Source organism: Callorhinus ursinus, unplaced genomic scaffold (assembly GCF_003265705.2).
Source record: "Callorhinus ursinus isolate GAN/ISIS: 27379988/994484 unplaced genomic scaffold, GSC_fseal_2.0 scaffold20, whole genome shotgun sequence".
In the NCBI taxonomy this organism is placed as follows: Eukaryota; Metazoa; Chordata; class Mammalia; order Carnivora; family Otariidae; genus Callorhinus; species Callorhinus ursinus.
In genome coordinates, this window is record NW_027397082.1 from 6,669,126 (window position 1) to 6,685,595 (window position 16,470).

General features: G+C 39.7%; 1 protein-coding gene across 1 annotated transcript in view; it reads right to left on the bottom strand.

Annotated features, from left to right (window-relative positions):
* TRUB1 (TruB pseudouridine synthase family member 1) overlaps positions 1 to 3,797 on the bottom strand; it is a 38,517-nt gene extending 34,720 nt beyond the window's left edge. Inside the window, exons 1-2 of the mRNA XM_025881061.2 lie at positions 3,441 to 3,797; positions 467 to 565 (exon numbers count right to left, since the gene is read on the bottom strand). Of these exons, the coding sequence (XP_025736846.1) occupies positions 467 to 565; positions 3,441 to 3,726 (385 nt within the window). The 5' untranslated portion in view covers positions 3,727 to 3,797. The remainder of the gene's footprint in view (positions 1 to 466; positions 566 to 3,440) is intronic.
* Positions 3,798 to 16,470: the final 12,673 nt, after the last annotated feature.

Here is a 16,470-nt window from a genome sequence, read left to right on the forward strand (position 1 = left end):
TGCCCAAGTGGTAGGACAAAATTCCAGACTCCAAAAGGAAGGCAGGTGTTCGGCATACACCACACTGTTCACACCAACAGATGAGGCACAGCAAACCACCCTTATCAGATATGGAAGGGTGGGAATACTCTCAAATCCAAGTTCCCCCAGATACCTGCCAAGGGCAAGCCTTGCAAGCAGGCCTTTCTAAACATAGCAATTTCAGGCCTGCTACGTTAACTCTTTTCTTCACAGATACAAATCCTGTCTCAAAGTCCCATCCACACACAAAAGTGGCTATTTCTAATAGCTTTGTATACCTTGTACCATTTAAGGGCTTCTTTTGAAGATGGCGTTATAAATCCAGTAGATCTGAAATACTCCAAAAGACTGAAGACTGAAAATGGCATGGCTTTATCTGTTCTCAATCAATATTTCTTTCTATAATATGTGGTAGTTACATCAAACTTCCATTCATATCTCTTACCCAGAACTCCTCGGGCTGCACTGTCTAGCGTCCCTCCATGTCCAATTTTCAAAGTCTGCTTTTTCCTTTTGGTCCATTCTGGAGAAGGCATTCCAGCTTCTATGAGAGTAATTGGATGAAAAATGGCAATTAGCAAGACAAATGAAGTAAGATCTCCATAAATGTGGGGGGAGGGTGGATGGAGTACTCAAAACAAAGAGGACTGTACAAACTTAACAGATTAAGATAACATTATTAGCAGAGAACAGACTTAAAAATGTACAGATACTCCCTAAATTACAAAGAAACAGTATTCCAAAATTAGTTGTGTAGAAACTAGAATTCATTTTCTAAGGGGAAAAAAATTTTTTTTAAACGTGAGCAAATATCCAGGCTAACCCTGAAAAACCTAGTAAATTCCTAGGAGTAGTGGGCTGTTAGAGAATGATGAAAAGAAGTTAGTTTTTATATAGGCAGCTAGTTTTACAAGTTCTTGATTTCATTTCTAATTCTCTCTTGTGTCCTGGTATTCTTTGCTGGTACCCTCAGCTACCTAATGTCCAGCGTACCTTTCAAAAGGCTACCTCTAAGAACACTAAGTTCCCAAATGATCTATTTTTGTTGCCCTTCTCCCCAAATCAAAACCCTCAATTCCTTCAAGAAGCTAATCTTAACAAAAGGTTATGTGGGAAGTAGGTAACAGTTAAGTTGCCTCTTAAACTCTGAAGCATTTAGATTTAAAAAAAGAAAATGCCAATCTGGGCCATCTCATCTTCCTATTGTAAAGATAAACTGAAATAATGTTATCTGAAAGTGCTTTGGAAACTACATGGCACTCTGACAATAAGTTATTGTTATTACTATCATTATTATTGTTATGTATATCAATACATTGACAGAATATTGGCTACTGAACTTCAAATGAGAAAAGAAAGAAGAGCTGTATGATCTACATCTCCCAAACCCATCAAACTTCCCTTATAACCACTAACATGGAGAAGATAAAAAAAAAGAGCAAAAGAAATGAAAAAGAGAAGACAGAAAAAAGAAGAGAAGGGAAGCAGAGCAATAATGGAGAAGCCAGAATACATGGCCAAAAGGATGTGCTGTGTTGCCTGGCCTGACCACATAATTACAGAACACCATCTGTCTGGAACACAGTCCTCATGCCACTCTCTGATTATATCACCGTGCGTGGAAGGGTCTGCTTCCTCCAAACTATTTTTAAGAATGCAACCATAAGGACAGGCCCAGGCTTCAAACCTTTCACCCTTCACTTGTAATTCATTATTATATTATATTCATTCATTATTTCACTTGAATTTCATATTTCATATAAATTCATTATAATATACTATATATATAGTATATTATAGATGAGAGCATCTATAAATTTATAGAAAACTTTTGGAGAACTCTCTATTTTTCAACTTGACACTCCTTGGATTATGAAGGCCCACAAACCTGCTTCTTCCCTTTGTGTTCAAATTTACCTCTTTCAAGTTCGAATACACACCACCTCTACTATATTGGAATTTGGTTCATCCTATTGGTAACATTTATGGAAGAATATCTCTGAAGGTCTTTTCTGGCTATAAAATTCTGATGTTTTGGGCCTTGAAGGATTCAGAGAGACAAAGAAGAGCAAGGATTTTAGTATAACATGAATCAATATAGGGAAAGGCCAGAAGTGTTAATAGAGGTTATGACCATTAACGGTGGCACAAATCAGTGGGTGTCAAACCTTGCTGGTTTGGGCATCAGAATGTGCTGCCTTGAAATTAGTATCTTTTAGAACCTTCCCAGGTACCCTGGTCTAGCTAACATAAATATAAACTAGACCAAAGCAATATAGAAATGGAGTAATGAGAATATCTGCATCTGAGTGAGAGGTTTCTAGAAGAAAGCCATGCTCAGCAGGGGGAGACTGCTTGAGAGTCTCTCCCTCTCCTTCTGCCTCTTCCCCCTGCTTGTGCTCGCTCTCTCTCTCTCTCTCTCACTCTAAAATAAATAAATCTTAAAAAGAAGGAGGGGGGGGAGGTGGAGAAGAAAAGTTCCTGGACAGTTTTTTAATGGAAAGACAGGCCAGGGCCAAATTCAGGAGAGCCCTGAATATGCAGCAAATAGTTTTATCACCCAAGTCTGCAGAAATTTCTTTGCTATGAGCTCAGTTAAGAGAAAAGACAGGATCTTTCATCTTCCCATCTCTATAGGCTGGATCTGGCTATTGTAGGTGACCAATAAATCTAAGGTTCCTTGATGCCACTGTCCGAAATAATCTACTGGGCTGATGAACTGAGAGATCCTCCAGGCTTTTCTAACATCCTCCCAGTGTACATGAAGAAACAAACAAAAAAGAATGCTCTCAAATTATATTTAGTGTTCCTCAAAATGTGGTCCAAAGGCCACTTAACACCAGAAATCACGTGGAAGAACAGTTTAAAAATAGTTTCCTAAAAAATACCCCAGAACCTCAAAATCACAATCTCCGGGAGGGCAGGGATCGGGAACCTGCATTTGTACAAGGGACTCTAAATAATCCTTATGTCCACTATGTGAAAATCACGGCATTAAAGTCTTGGTTAAATGAGTAATATCTGCATCTCCAAACTATTTTTAAGAATGCAACTTTGGGGGTAGAGAGCCAGTGCTTCCTTCAGGAGGGGTTTATCAACCTGAGCCATCAGATTACAGAATATTAGTTTATCTGCCCAAGGGAAGAGGTTTATTTGTGTAAGTGTGGGGATTTTGTGTTTTGTTTTTTGTTCTTCCCTTGAGAACGACAACGGCCAACTAGGCTACAGGAGTTCACGTCAGGGCAAGTCCAAGCCCGAGATGCCCCAGATTTCTGTTCAGAGCTAATTCAGTGGTCAGCCTCCCTTTCCCCTCCTTTTACTTCTCGAGCCACAAGCGCGCAAAAAAAGCCCATTGGCTCTCTGCGGCTTCCGCTCTCGCGGCGACCGCCTCAGCCTGGTCCCCACCCGGGCTGCAGTACCTGCTAACAGCTTCTCCTTCAGCCGATTCAGCAGCTCGGCTGAAGTGGGCCCTTTGGGCTTGTGCACGGCGAACACGCCGCTCAGGGACAGCAGCTTAGTAGCCAAAGCGGCCTTGGAGACCCTGGCTTCGGATCCGGTTCTGGCAGCGGCCGCGACGGCCGCGGCTGCAGCCGTCGCTGGTGAGGTGGCGGCCGTTGCTGCGGCTGTTCCTGCAGTTTCAGGGACCAGGGCTGTGTCTGTTTCCAAAGATGACGACGATACCACCGCCGCCTCAGCAGCTGCCATACTTTAGTAGCCCGGACCTGTTTTGTATCTGGAGTCACACTCTAATGACGCAACAGGAGTGCGCCCGACGTCCCTCCATCTTTCCCATACTTTGAAGTTGTGCTGGTGGGAGGGGCTGTCGCAAGGGCGTGTGGGAATTGTAGTTCATCGCCCTCTGATGTAGGCTGAGATGGCTGTACCTTCTGAGGGTTCTGATGGAGTAGTTTTTCTCCTGTAATCCTATCTGCCTCCTAGGTCGGGTTAGTTCGATGCTGCAGGTGTAATTTGGAGTTCCGGTCCTAAACTGCTGAACCCAAACAGACTTCGTGTTCGGTGGGCAATCTCTTTACATCCCACTTGCCCACCCCCCTTCCAGAACTAAAGAGCACTCAGCTTCCAAAAATAGAAAACTTAAAATACTGATTTTGCTGCGGTTTGTGAAGAATCATGGCTCCCTCAGTTCACTGCTTCATTCGATTTATCGTGCCCTTGGATTCAGAATTCAGAATTCCAATACACCCAAATACGAGCTCTTTAAAGAAAGGAAACTACCTGTTCACTGCTATATCCCCAGTGTCTTACACATAGTAGGCGTTTAACTAAATATTTTGGAATGAATAAATGGATACGAGTTCTTCAAATTCCCAAAAGAAACTTCTAGGCCAAGCCAATGCTAAATCACTTGAGCTTATTTTGATGCATTCCTGTACACCCCACCCCCTACTACCCCGCTGTAATTCTTAGTAAGTCTTAAGATTTTTAATACTTAAAAGATTTTTAATACTAACTCTTCTGTGGATTGCATCCCTTAGTAACCCATTGCTTAGCTATCAAAAGGCATTACTGCAATTCATGAAATTAAACTTTACTTTCGATTTGAGACTTTGTCTCTGGAAGTTATTTATACCCCCATCAAAATTCAGGAACATGGTTCTGATCCTGGCACAAGGCAGAGTGAGAAAAAGTCTTCATTTTACTTCTGCTTCAGATACATTAAATGGTATTATGAGTATTGTGGGACAGATAAAGTTTGTCTTCATTGTTTCCCCAAGTTTCCTTACAGCCACCCTTTCTCTTCATCATCCTCTTGCAACTTAAAGCCTACTATACTAATAATGTCTCTTTGCTGCTCAAAATTCCCATTATGGAACTTTCCCCATTTTTTCAACAAATACACCAAAGAACAATGTTTCAAATATAGTATTTATTTCTATATTTTCATCCTTCCCCATTTTAGTCAGATCGCCAGACTCTCATTAAATCTTTAGGGTACACAACAGTGTAAATGTACTTAATGCCAGAGAAATGTACACTTAAAAATGGTTACAATGGAAAATTTTATGTTATGTACATTATACTACAAAAAGAAAAGCCAAAAAAATCTTTGGGGAGTTTTTGCAAGGTGGAAAGCTGAATTGGAAATGGAAGTCACTTAATGTTATAGTCTATTCTAAAAGTCTAAGCTAAATAAAAACATTATACATGGGGGTGTGTTGAAAGTCAGAAGAGAATAGAATTATTTTGAGAATAAAGTGAGAGAAAGTGAATGATTTGCAAGTCCCATGATTACCTGAGCGGATACTTGAGCCTGCTTCAAGATTTTTCCTTTCAGGTGCCTGGGTGGCTCAGATGGTCAAGTGTCTGCCTTTGGCTCAGGTCATGATTCCAGGGTCCTGGGATCGAGTCCTGCATCAGGCTCCTTGCACAGCAGGGAGTCTGCTTCTCCCTCTCCCTCTTCCTCTCTCCCTGCTTGTTCTCTCTCTGTCTCTCCCGCAAATGAATAAGTTAAAGAAAAAAAAAAAGATTTTTCCTTTCCCAGGAAGGTGCCACAACTTCAGAAGGGAGGACTGCACCCTGCGAAGCAAAGCATCCCTTAGCCTCAGCACAGATTTCTGTGCTTTCCTCTTGGTGAGAAGCAGAGAGCCAGGGACTTTAAGAGAAAGTTTAAAGCAGGATTGAACAATAGCGACTAGGAGATTAGAGAGCCTCTTCCCAAGGGGTCTAGACATCAGTAAGCTTCCCCAATTCTTTTGTGACTCCAGGGTGGAGAGAGTGGTGGGAGAACAGAAATAGAGGTGAAATATAATGCTTCCATTTGAATTTTCTACAATGCCAGTGCAGAATCAGAGTTAATTTGATTAAAAGAAAACAGAAGAGCTCTGGACGTCATATGGAAGTGAAAAAAAATCACTAAATTCTACACCTGAAACCAATTTTACCATATATGTTAACTAACTGGATATAAATAAAAACTTGGAAAAAAAACCAGAAAAATGGATATTTCTTGCACATTTTATTTCTGGAATGCTAGGGAACAGAAAAATTAATTCTACTCTGCTATCAAATCTGTACTCTTGGCATCAGAAGCATCAAGCTCTAATTTTCTGAGGTAACACATCTCCCACATCGATCAAGCCTTGAATTTACAAGTTATCTTACTTAATATGTCTACGAGTTAGGATTCTTTGGTTTGGAGTGACAGAAACTGATCTAGTTTCAAATGTATCAGAAGGATTTTAGAAAAAGGATTTATCAGAAGTATACTGGAATGTTATGCAGAACCTGAAAAGTCCTCTCTCAGGTTCTCTCTCTCCACCCACACCCTCTTTTTCTGCTACTCTCTTGTGTCTTCGTGCTTCTCTTTTGCTTCTAACGGGCTTTTTTTTCCTACTCCTCATTCCACAGCCTGGGTTTAAACTATCCTGTTTTGATCTAACTCCAAAAATATCCTGGATGAAGTCCGTCTTGGACAACTACGGAACATAGTGCTTCTCTCACTTTGTCCCTTCATCTTTTTTCACTTTCCTGCTTGATTTTTCTCCATAGCACGTTTTATGTGACATACCAAATATTTACTTATTTCGTTTAATGTCTTATTTCCTCCATCAGAACGTAAGCTCCATGAGGAATTTTTTGTATATTTTATTCATGGCTATGTCTCCAGGGCCTGGAAGAGTGTCACACATAGCACTCAATAAATAGTTGTTGAATAACTGAATGAGTAAACATGGCAGCTCCAGCAGAAACCATGTAAATACAGGAAAGTTAGTGACAGTTTCCAGAAAAGTAGAGTGCCGAATACATAAAATAACAGATGTATATTCCAAGTGCAGCCTCAATGCTTTTATCTCCATTTTTGTGTCTGTATGGAACTGATGCAAAGAGAAAATATGATCACTTCATGCTATATTATAAAGCCCCAACTTTCTAGACCAGCTTCCATGCTGCCCTCAACTACCCAGTCATCTCCAAGGGTTGTTAATTAATGAGACCTAAAAGTTGATAATACTCTCAGGTTTGATTCCAAATCTGCTACTTGTTCTACCATGGTTGCATTCTTGGGGCACTTCTTTGATCCTTGCCATAGGCATGTATGCCTGGGAAAGCTGTTCTTTACAAAGGCTTCTCCAATTGTCGTTCACTTATATAGCTTCCTATAGCCAGTAGAAGCATAGAAAATAGTGCTTGGGTGTGCCTGGGTGGCTCAGTCAGTTAGGCATCTGCCTTCGTTTCAGGTCATGATCTTGGGGTCCTGGGATGAACCCTGCTCTGGACTCCCTGCTCAGCGGGGAGTCTGCTTCTCCCTCTCCCTCTGCCTCTGCCCCACACTCATGCCCTCTCTCTCTCTCTCAAATAAATAAATAGAATCTTTAAAAAAAAAAGAAAATAGTGCTTGATGAGAACTTCTAGACCATATACTGTAAGATCCTCATATTAAAACTGAAGCACAAAAGGGTGCTCCTGATAACCGAGAAGAGAGAGCTGGAGAGCTGGCCTTGAGAAAGGCATATTTTTTTAAAAGTTCAGGGAACAGATGGGCATGTTTCATTACCTGAAATTTGAGAGAGCTGAAAAACTCGCCCCCTCCCCCAAAAATCTTCTGTCTCTGCCGTTTCAAATTATCCTAATAGAGAAGGAAATTATCCTCATAGAGAAGGCAATTAAAGAAGCCAGTGGTTGCATAAGAACCTCTGCTGTGAACCAAGTTATTTAAAGGAAATACATTTGTGTTTCTTTAGAGTTAGACTTCTTTAACAAAGTTTTATTTTCTAAGGTATAAATATTTTTAATGTTTTAATTTTGATAGTAAGTTTCATAATTAAGGAAAAATGGTGGCAATAATGTATAATTTTTAATTAAGCAAAGAATTTTTTTTAAAAGAAGGGGTAGATAACATCACAAACATGTAGGAAGGAGTAAGGCCAGAGAAGTTAAAATCTAAAAGATCTGGGAATAAGAAAAAAAAAGAAAAAATTCCAGAGACATTAAAAGAAAACAAAAAGGAAATTTTAAAGAAGATCAAGAAAGATCAATTTACTGCTTGAGGCCAATCAGATGACAAAGCTCAAGCAAAGCTCCTATTTTGCCTGACTTCTCCATCAAGGAGATGATTTGGGGATGAAAATGGGAAAAGTCAGCCACTGATAAGAGGAGAATTAAGTCCATGAGCGGGAAGAGTTTGGAAGAAGACATTTCTGCAATAGTTGAGGTTAGATCTCCTAGCCCAGAAATGCTATCTTGGGGCCAGGGGAGAGGGAAGATATGAGAACTTGCAAAAGAGATTGCTTAAGAGAACATATGTGTGTGTGTGTGTGTGTGTGTGTGTGTGTGTGTGTGTGTCATGTTATGTGCTGGCATTTTACATTTTCCTGGAATTTCTGTAGTAACTCTCAAGTAATGCTTGTGGAGAAAATAAAATATAGGCTGGGTCCTGGAACTTCGCTACAACGTAGCTACTATAATTGTTATCATCCCCATTGGCGGGTGAGAAAATGAAATTAAATGAGGTTAGAGCATTTCACCAAGGATATATAGTTAGCAGAGCATAAACGGTTGTGTGGGCATCCCTAAGACCAACCTCAGAATAGACGCTCTAGAAGGACTCATAGAATTCAAGAAAGCTATAATATTTATGGTCACCACTTACTATAGTGAAAGGATACAGATTAAAATCAACAAAAGTAAAAGGCACTTAAGATGAAAGCACCAGGAGAAACCAGGCACAAGCTTCCAGTTATCATCTCCTAGTGAGGTCACAAGGGCAGTACTTAAATCTCCAAGTAATAAAATGTGACAACATGTGTGAAGTGTTGCCAGTCAGGGGAGCTCTCCTGAGCTTTGGTATCCAGGGTTTGAATTGGGGATCTGTCATGTAGGCATACAGTACCTGCATGACTGACCTTAGCTGTTCAGTCTCTAGCCCCCGGAAAACAAATTAACGTGTGGTCCAGGACCTCAGGTATACAAGAACAGGCGTTCACCCTAAGTCTTCTTGTTAGCATAAACTATCTTCTCCACCTGATACAGTGTAGCCCAAGACCTCAGGCATCCTAAAACATTCTTTTCAGGCAGGATATGCCAAAGGGTGAGAGGTTATCTCCTGGGAGCCAGTTAAGGACTAGTCTTTTCTTTGGAATGTGCAGAATTAGCACAGTAATTCATCTAATGCACATGTACCTCATCTAACGACTCTGAGAGGTATGAGTGGCATGTAAAGACGAGTCAGTTAAGGCTCAAAAGGAGTAAGCAGCTTGCCAGAAGTCCAACAACTAACAAGTGGCAGTTAGACTTAGTAGAATCCAGGTCTGCCTGACTCCAAAGTCCATAATTTTAACCAGTATTCAGTAACCACTAACCAGACTATACTAACCAGACTCTACCAGCTAGAGAACTAAGCTCAATTGAAATGACTTTTATAGAGGTGAACATTAAATTCTAGATGTTAAAAACCAATTTTCAGTGACAAGTCCTAGAAAACATGACTTTGAATCAACCTAAATGAAAAAGTTTGGGGGCTTTCAGTCTACATCGAGCCTTACACGAGTGCACTATAAACTTTACATGAATATAAAATGGCCATCAAAGACATAGACTCTTGGAAGCAATAACAGAATCATTATGTCTAGAATGAGGGAGGTGTCATGGGTCCTGATAACACAGCCGAATCTAGGCAGTACTTCATACTCCAGATCTTTCCCTCTCTCAGAGATTTCTTGTCCTCTCTCTTCTCAGTTTAATAACAAGGTAATCTCATGAACTATCCCTAAGAAGGTATGATGTTGAATCAAATAGAAGTACTACTTATGTAGGTCAAGACGTCTGAATATCAGCAATTTTAATCTAATACTAACAACTGATGATAGTTGAAGGTGTCATTCCTCCGGGGGTATTTGCAATTTAGTGGAGGAATCCAAGAGACAACAGTCCAGATTAGGAAAGGGAGATGCTTGTGAACATGGAAACATTCTTGATGCTTGCCAATCACATCATACCCAACCTACATTTTCCTGATAGTTTGTTCCATTAAGCTACACCAATACCTCTTTATGGCATTGTCAATTCGTGTCCATTCAAATGAATTAATGTTCCCATGTCAGCTGACTCATTTGGCAGTAAAAGCTAGTTCACCTGCCAATGCATTAGCTGGCTCACAGGACCTCTCTATCAAAAAAGCACATTTTCACAGTAATAAGCAAAAAGAAGCCACATGCCCTCCCTCTCCCCAATGTAGCAGTTTAAATTAAACAAATGTGAAAAATTTTAAGGGCAAAGAGGTGGAAGAGAGAGGACATGATACAGAAAGACTTGAGATGGTAGAAATATGTTACAATGTATACAATAAAAGTACTTGACATTTTCTTGCTTTTTAGGTCCATAAAAAATCCTTGTAATTAAGATGTCCATCGACAGATGAATGGATAAAGAAGATGTGGTATATATACACAATGGAATATTATGCAGCCATCAAAAGAAATGAGATCTTGCCATTTGCAACGACGTGGATGGAACTGGAGGGTGTTATGCTGAGTGAAATAAGTCAATCAGAGAAAGACATGTATCATATGACCTCACTGATATGAGGAATTCTTAATCTCAGGAACAAACTGAGGGTTGCTGGAGTGGTCGGGAGTGGGAAGGAGGGGGTGGCTGGGTGATAGACATTGGGGAAGATATGTGCTACGGTGAGCGCTGTGAATTGTGTAAGACTGTTGAATCACAGATTTGTACTTCTGAAACAAATAACGCCACATATTTTGAGAAAAAAAAAAAGAAAAAGAAGAAGATAGCAGGAGGGGAAGAATGAAGGGGAGTAAGTCAGAGGTGGAGACGAACCAGGAGAGATGATGGACTCTGAAAAACAAACTGAGGTTTCTAGAGGGGAGGAGGGTAGGGGGATGGGGTAGCCTGGTGATGGGTATTAAAGAGGGCACATTCTGCGTGGAGCACTGGGTGTTATGAACAAATGAATCATGGAACACTACATCAAAACAAATTATGTAATATATGGTGATTAACATAACAATAAAAAAATTAAAAAAAAATCCTTGTAATTATTCCTGAGCTCTCAGAACATTCATTCAAAGGGCATAATTGATTCCCTACAATGTATATAATGCTACCGAAGTACATTAAAGACATTGAATAAATTCTCGAATTAAACCAATAGACACAATTGTAAATATTGAATTTGTATCAAATGACGTTAATAATATAAATATTTACAGTCTAATGTAAACAAAATATATGTGATTATATACAGTAGGTAAATTACAAACACAATAGAATAAGCTACTCTGGGATTGGTCAAATGCTATCCTTTTAATGCTGCCAAAGTAACACAGTAGATTATGGTTTTTATGTTGCTTAACATTCATTTGTTCATTTGTACGATGGATGTTTATTATGCATTTGCTCTGTGATAGGCACATGAAATAATGTCCATATTGACCACTGCTGCAAATAATGTCATTTATAAACAGCTTGGAGAAAGTATCATCAGTATCAGTTTTTAAGTAGACTCTGAGGATTTGGACTATTTAAAACCATTCTATATTCACATTCCAAAGATAATGTACAAATTGTCTTCATTGATTAATCTATGCTATCATAAGCTGGGGAAATGCCATTCTGTGACTTCAGTTTTCTTTAAACATTTAATAATGGTCTCCACTTGAGGACCATTTTAAGGCTGGACTCAGAGGTGATGGATGTTACCCATTAACAGGTTAAATGAAGAGCCTCTTATTTAGCCTGGACTATGCTTAGAAGCCAGCAGAGGAAGAAGGATTTACCCCTCTGTCATTTGTTATCTGAAAACTCCCGAAGGTTTCAACCTTTCCTATTACTACTTAATTGAATTTAGAAAATCATGATCTTCCTTTTAAATATTTTACAGGTTTTTAAATGTACAATCGATTTTTTTTTTTTTTTTTTTTTTGGTGGGAGTGGGCCTGGAGAACGTTTGGATATGTTCCTCCTAATCTGTGATTTGGTATCTATTCCACAATTTAAAAAATATCTTAATGTTTTGGCTAAGTTAGAAAATAAAAATATGTTCTCATTTTTGGAGCCCGGGCATATCTGCCTACCTTTCTTGATTATGCAGATATGCTCTGGCTCCAAAAATTTCTTGACTCTTGTGGTTAGGCTTAGGTATGGAAAAAACATTTCAGAACAAGTGAAGCTTGAGTATGAAATTCTAAAATTACTTTTTACTATTTAACATTGAATTACACATAATATATTATACCTTCATTACTCTATAAACTATTGTAGGAACCTCAAGAATAAGTTCTGACCTGCATCTGCATCTTCTATCAACAATAAATGTTATTTTTTCCTATTCTACTCCTCTACACCCTGGTCATTCTCCCCCAAAATAAAATTTACTTCTCCTTTTCAAAATTTCTGAAAGGAAAGAAAGCAATTCTCTCTTAGTACAGTTAAGATCATACTCAGTGTTGCTGGGCTTTGATCTGTTTCTTAAGCTGTAGCACGGGAGCCTAGTTCATACCTGGTTTGTGAATTGACCATGACACCTTTTCAGTGGTTGAATTGACTTAGTTTAGCTTATCCTGCTAAAGGTTATATCCCTCCTGTAGGGGAGGAAAAGGTTTTCCTTGATCCTCTTAGAGTTGCTGGCTGGATCTGAAAATTAAACTCACAAAGTAACAGGAAAAAAGCTTACAAAGTGCATTGAATTTTAACATGTACAGCGGGGTCTTCACAAGAGAAGAAATGCCTAAAGTGGCCAGAATGGAAGCTTTTATACCTTTTAGACAAAGAAACAATAAATTTGTGAAAAATTGACAAGACAAAGGGATTTGGGCTAGAGGTAGTAAATAATGAAGAACTAGCTAGAAAGATAAGTGTTAGTTTAAGAAGGCTTGTTTGTACAGATTTCTCAGCCCCAAATTCCCTGTCTCTAGTGATAAGAATGCCTTCCTTCCTCTTGGTTCAGGGAGGGCACTTTTCACAGGGGAGATTTATCTCCAGCTTTCAGGGAAGGAGAACGAGCAGGGGAAGGTCAGAGCAACATTTCTGCACCTGCCATTTTCTCAAATTCCTTCAGCTTAAGCACTTCAATAGGCCAAAGCGCCATATTTGGGTGTAGCATATCCTGAACCCCCTCATACCCAGCAAATTTATTTTTCTTAATGACTCTTCCAGGGGAAACAGCTCCCTCTCCCTCTTGCATATAGTTTTTGGAATAATATTGAGATGCTGCTATCTATATTATACAATAAATATTCCATATTTCATCAGAGAGCCAGGGTACTTAGAGTACTCATAAAGCTGCCAGTCTGTGTAATTCATCAAACAGATGAGCACACCCATCTATGAAATTTTAGCCTTTCTTCATTTCAGTGTTTAAAACAAGCCAGTTAGTTTTATTAAACATATGTATCTAACATTTACATATATCCTGTGCATAAATTCTATTTTCTGATTACTATGAGGGCATATTTAGTTGACACTGTGGCATATAACAGATAGCAATGTCAGAGGTAAGAATTTTTAGAGATAGTGTCATTTTATTAAGAGATGCTTTCTTTTCTGATAAATGGCTTTGAAAGCAGCTCTAAGACTTCCCCTTTCCTCCTCTCCCTCCACCTCGCAGCGCCCCTTTGTCAGTACACCTTTCTAACCTGCCTGGGGAGAATTATAATCTGCAGTGTGACTTTGCCTGCCGTTAATCTTCCTCCCATTTTCAGGGTCTGAAAGAAGAAATCCCTAGAGCTTGTTTACCCCTGGTCTCTGAGTCATCCTGTTAGCTTCCTTAGTCACAGATAAAAGAGCAGTCTTGTGCGCTCACTGCTGGTCTCTGGGGGCAGGGAAGCCATGCGACAACTCCATAGCTCAGATTTTTCCATGAAGGATTCATGCGTATCACCAACCAGCAGAAAATCAACCCTATCAACTTTAGTTAAGGTGTCACTATAAGCAGAAGATGTTTTCATGGCCAGGACACAGCTCTGAAAATAAGGGAAGTGACACATGCAATTGAAATCTTAAATGTATTATCATTCAGGGTGTGGGGAAAGATTTCTTTTAAAAGCTTTCATAAAATAACATTTTCTGCCAGCAGCATCATTTTATCACCAGTTGCAATAACCAACTCCTTAAATGCATGACTTCCCTTAGAAGTCATGAATAAGCCAGTTCTGATTCCTGGGTACATAAATTGTCCAGGATGTCCCTTCCAAGTACCAAATTATATTCTGCCCACAGAAGAGCCCTGAGATCATCTTATAGCCTTGTATTATTCCCTGAGATACTCGACCAAAGCAGGGCAAAGAACACAACTCCCAGTCAACATAATATGCAAATGGCACCACTTAAAAGTATCTTAAATGTCTGTCACTAAGTCCCATGATCAAAATTACTGGGAGGTTCACCACTATGTCAGCACTCAATTCTTTCTTCACCAAGAAATATGAGTTAAAACTCAGAAGAGACTTTTACCTCATGGGTCACCGGTCACTAATTGTTCCAGTCAACATTCATCAAGTACCTCCCGAAACCTCTCTTTGTTCCAGGCACCTGCCAAGGAGCTCTGGGGCAGATGTACCCTGGAGTGGCCTGATCCTCCCAAAGGCCACAGTAATGGGCCCAGGAATCAGCTAGCGGTTTATCGTGCAGGGAACAGAAAAGATCTATTCTGGGTATCCTAGTGGTGTGTCTGGAAAATCATTTGATTGTTTATTAATAGCAGCTAAATTTCACTTATTTATATTCACAGTGACCTAAACCAGGGCTTCTCAAACTATGGTGAAGGATCAGTTTTTTAAAATGCTGAATTCATGCAGACTAACTTTGTTAAAATACAGTAAAAATGAAGTACTAGAAAAAACAAACTTAAAAAGATCCCAAAATAGAATGCTACATTGTATTATTATTATTATATCATCATCATTAGGATATATTATTGTATATTATTATATTATATAATTATTTTCATGACTCTACCAAATTGCTATGAAAGTTCTTAAATATTTACTCCCAGTTTCTGGGTTTATCTCATCACAGAGTGATAACACAGTTCACCTACTCGTGCTGGTCTGTAGATCAGGCTTGAAGTAACACTGATCTAAATCATAGACTTTTGTGGGCGCCTGAGTGGCTCAGTCGGTTAAGCGACTGCCTTTGGCTCAGGTCATGATCCTGGAGTCCCGGGATCGAGTCCCGCATCGGGCTCCCTGCTTGGCGGGGAGTCTGCTTCTCCCTCGGACCCTCCCCCCTCTCATGCTCTCTCTCTATCTCATTCTCTCTCTCAAATAAATAAATAAAATCTTAAAAAAAAAAATTTAAAAAAAATCTTTCCTTATAAATCATAGCCTTTTGTGCTTTAAATATCCTTACATGCTTTAAGTGTGTGACTTTCTGAATTGTAAGCAAACTGTGATGCAAATATTTTCAGAGACATCTCTTCGCAGAAGAGGAAAGATCACATATTTGCTAGTGCAGTGATAAATATCCCCCAACCCCCTCCCTAGGAACAGAATATAATTGTGGAATCAACATTGGCTTGGGATCCAAACAGACCAGCTTGAATACCAAACCAGTCATTTCGTAGCTCTGTGACCTTTGGCAAGTTAATTAACCACTCTGAGCTTTTTTTCTATCTGTAAAATGGGGTTGTCAAATGACCTCCTCTCAAGATCAATGTGAAGATTAAATACAATGATGCCTAAAACACCCCAGGAATGAAGTCCACGTGCAGCAGATGGACCTATCATTATTAGGAATGATAACTCACTAAACCGGGGGCTCCTCTGAGCAGGCTGTGAGCAAAAAACGCATTTCTACGTATATGCCTCAGCAACTAGCTCAATACCCAACAATAAATGCTTACAGGAGTCAAATAGAAAGGAAGGGGCAGAGGAGGTGAGTATAAAAGAAAGAAGGAAGAGAAGAAAAAAGAAAGCAAAGGAGGAAGACACGGCCAGCAGAGGTAGATCAAGATTTCTCTCTTTTTCTTGAGTTTCCAAAGGTGCTTTATTAGAACATGCAGAAATTGGAATGGATGAGACGTAAATTCCTTGGTTTGTAGCCAATGAGGGTTCAAAGTAGGGTCATTACCTTTCGTTTGGCATCGGACACCCACTCTGGCTAATCCACAGTGCCACTGAGCAATGTACCCAGCATTGTGCTAGGCATGCAGAGCACGAGGTGGAGTGACTTTGGAACACACCTACTTAATTGGGCCAGGCCGGGCCGGGGGGTGGGGGGGTGGGGGAGAAAGATGACATCACTTGATATCATCTTGAAAACTAGAAATTATCCGTAGCTTCAAAAAGAGCCAGGCTTGGCAGTTTTTTGTGAACAAATACAAAGAAAGTGTGTCAGTGGTTTCGAATGTGTAACTGAAGTTGGGTATCATTATTCAGAAGGTCGATCTAGTGGAACAGAGCTTGCCTCACAGACAGAAGTGGCAGTGGGGGCTAAGTGAGGTTATTTATAACCGCCACAGTTCAGGATTGC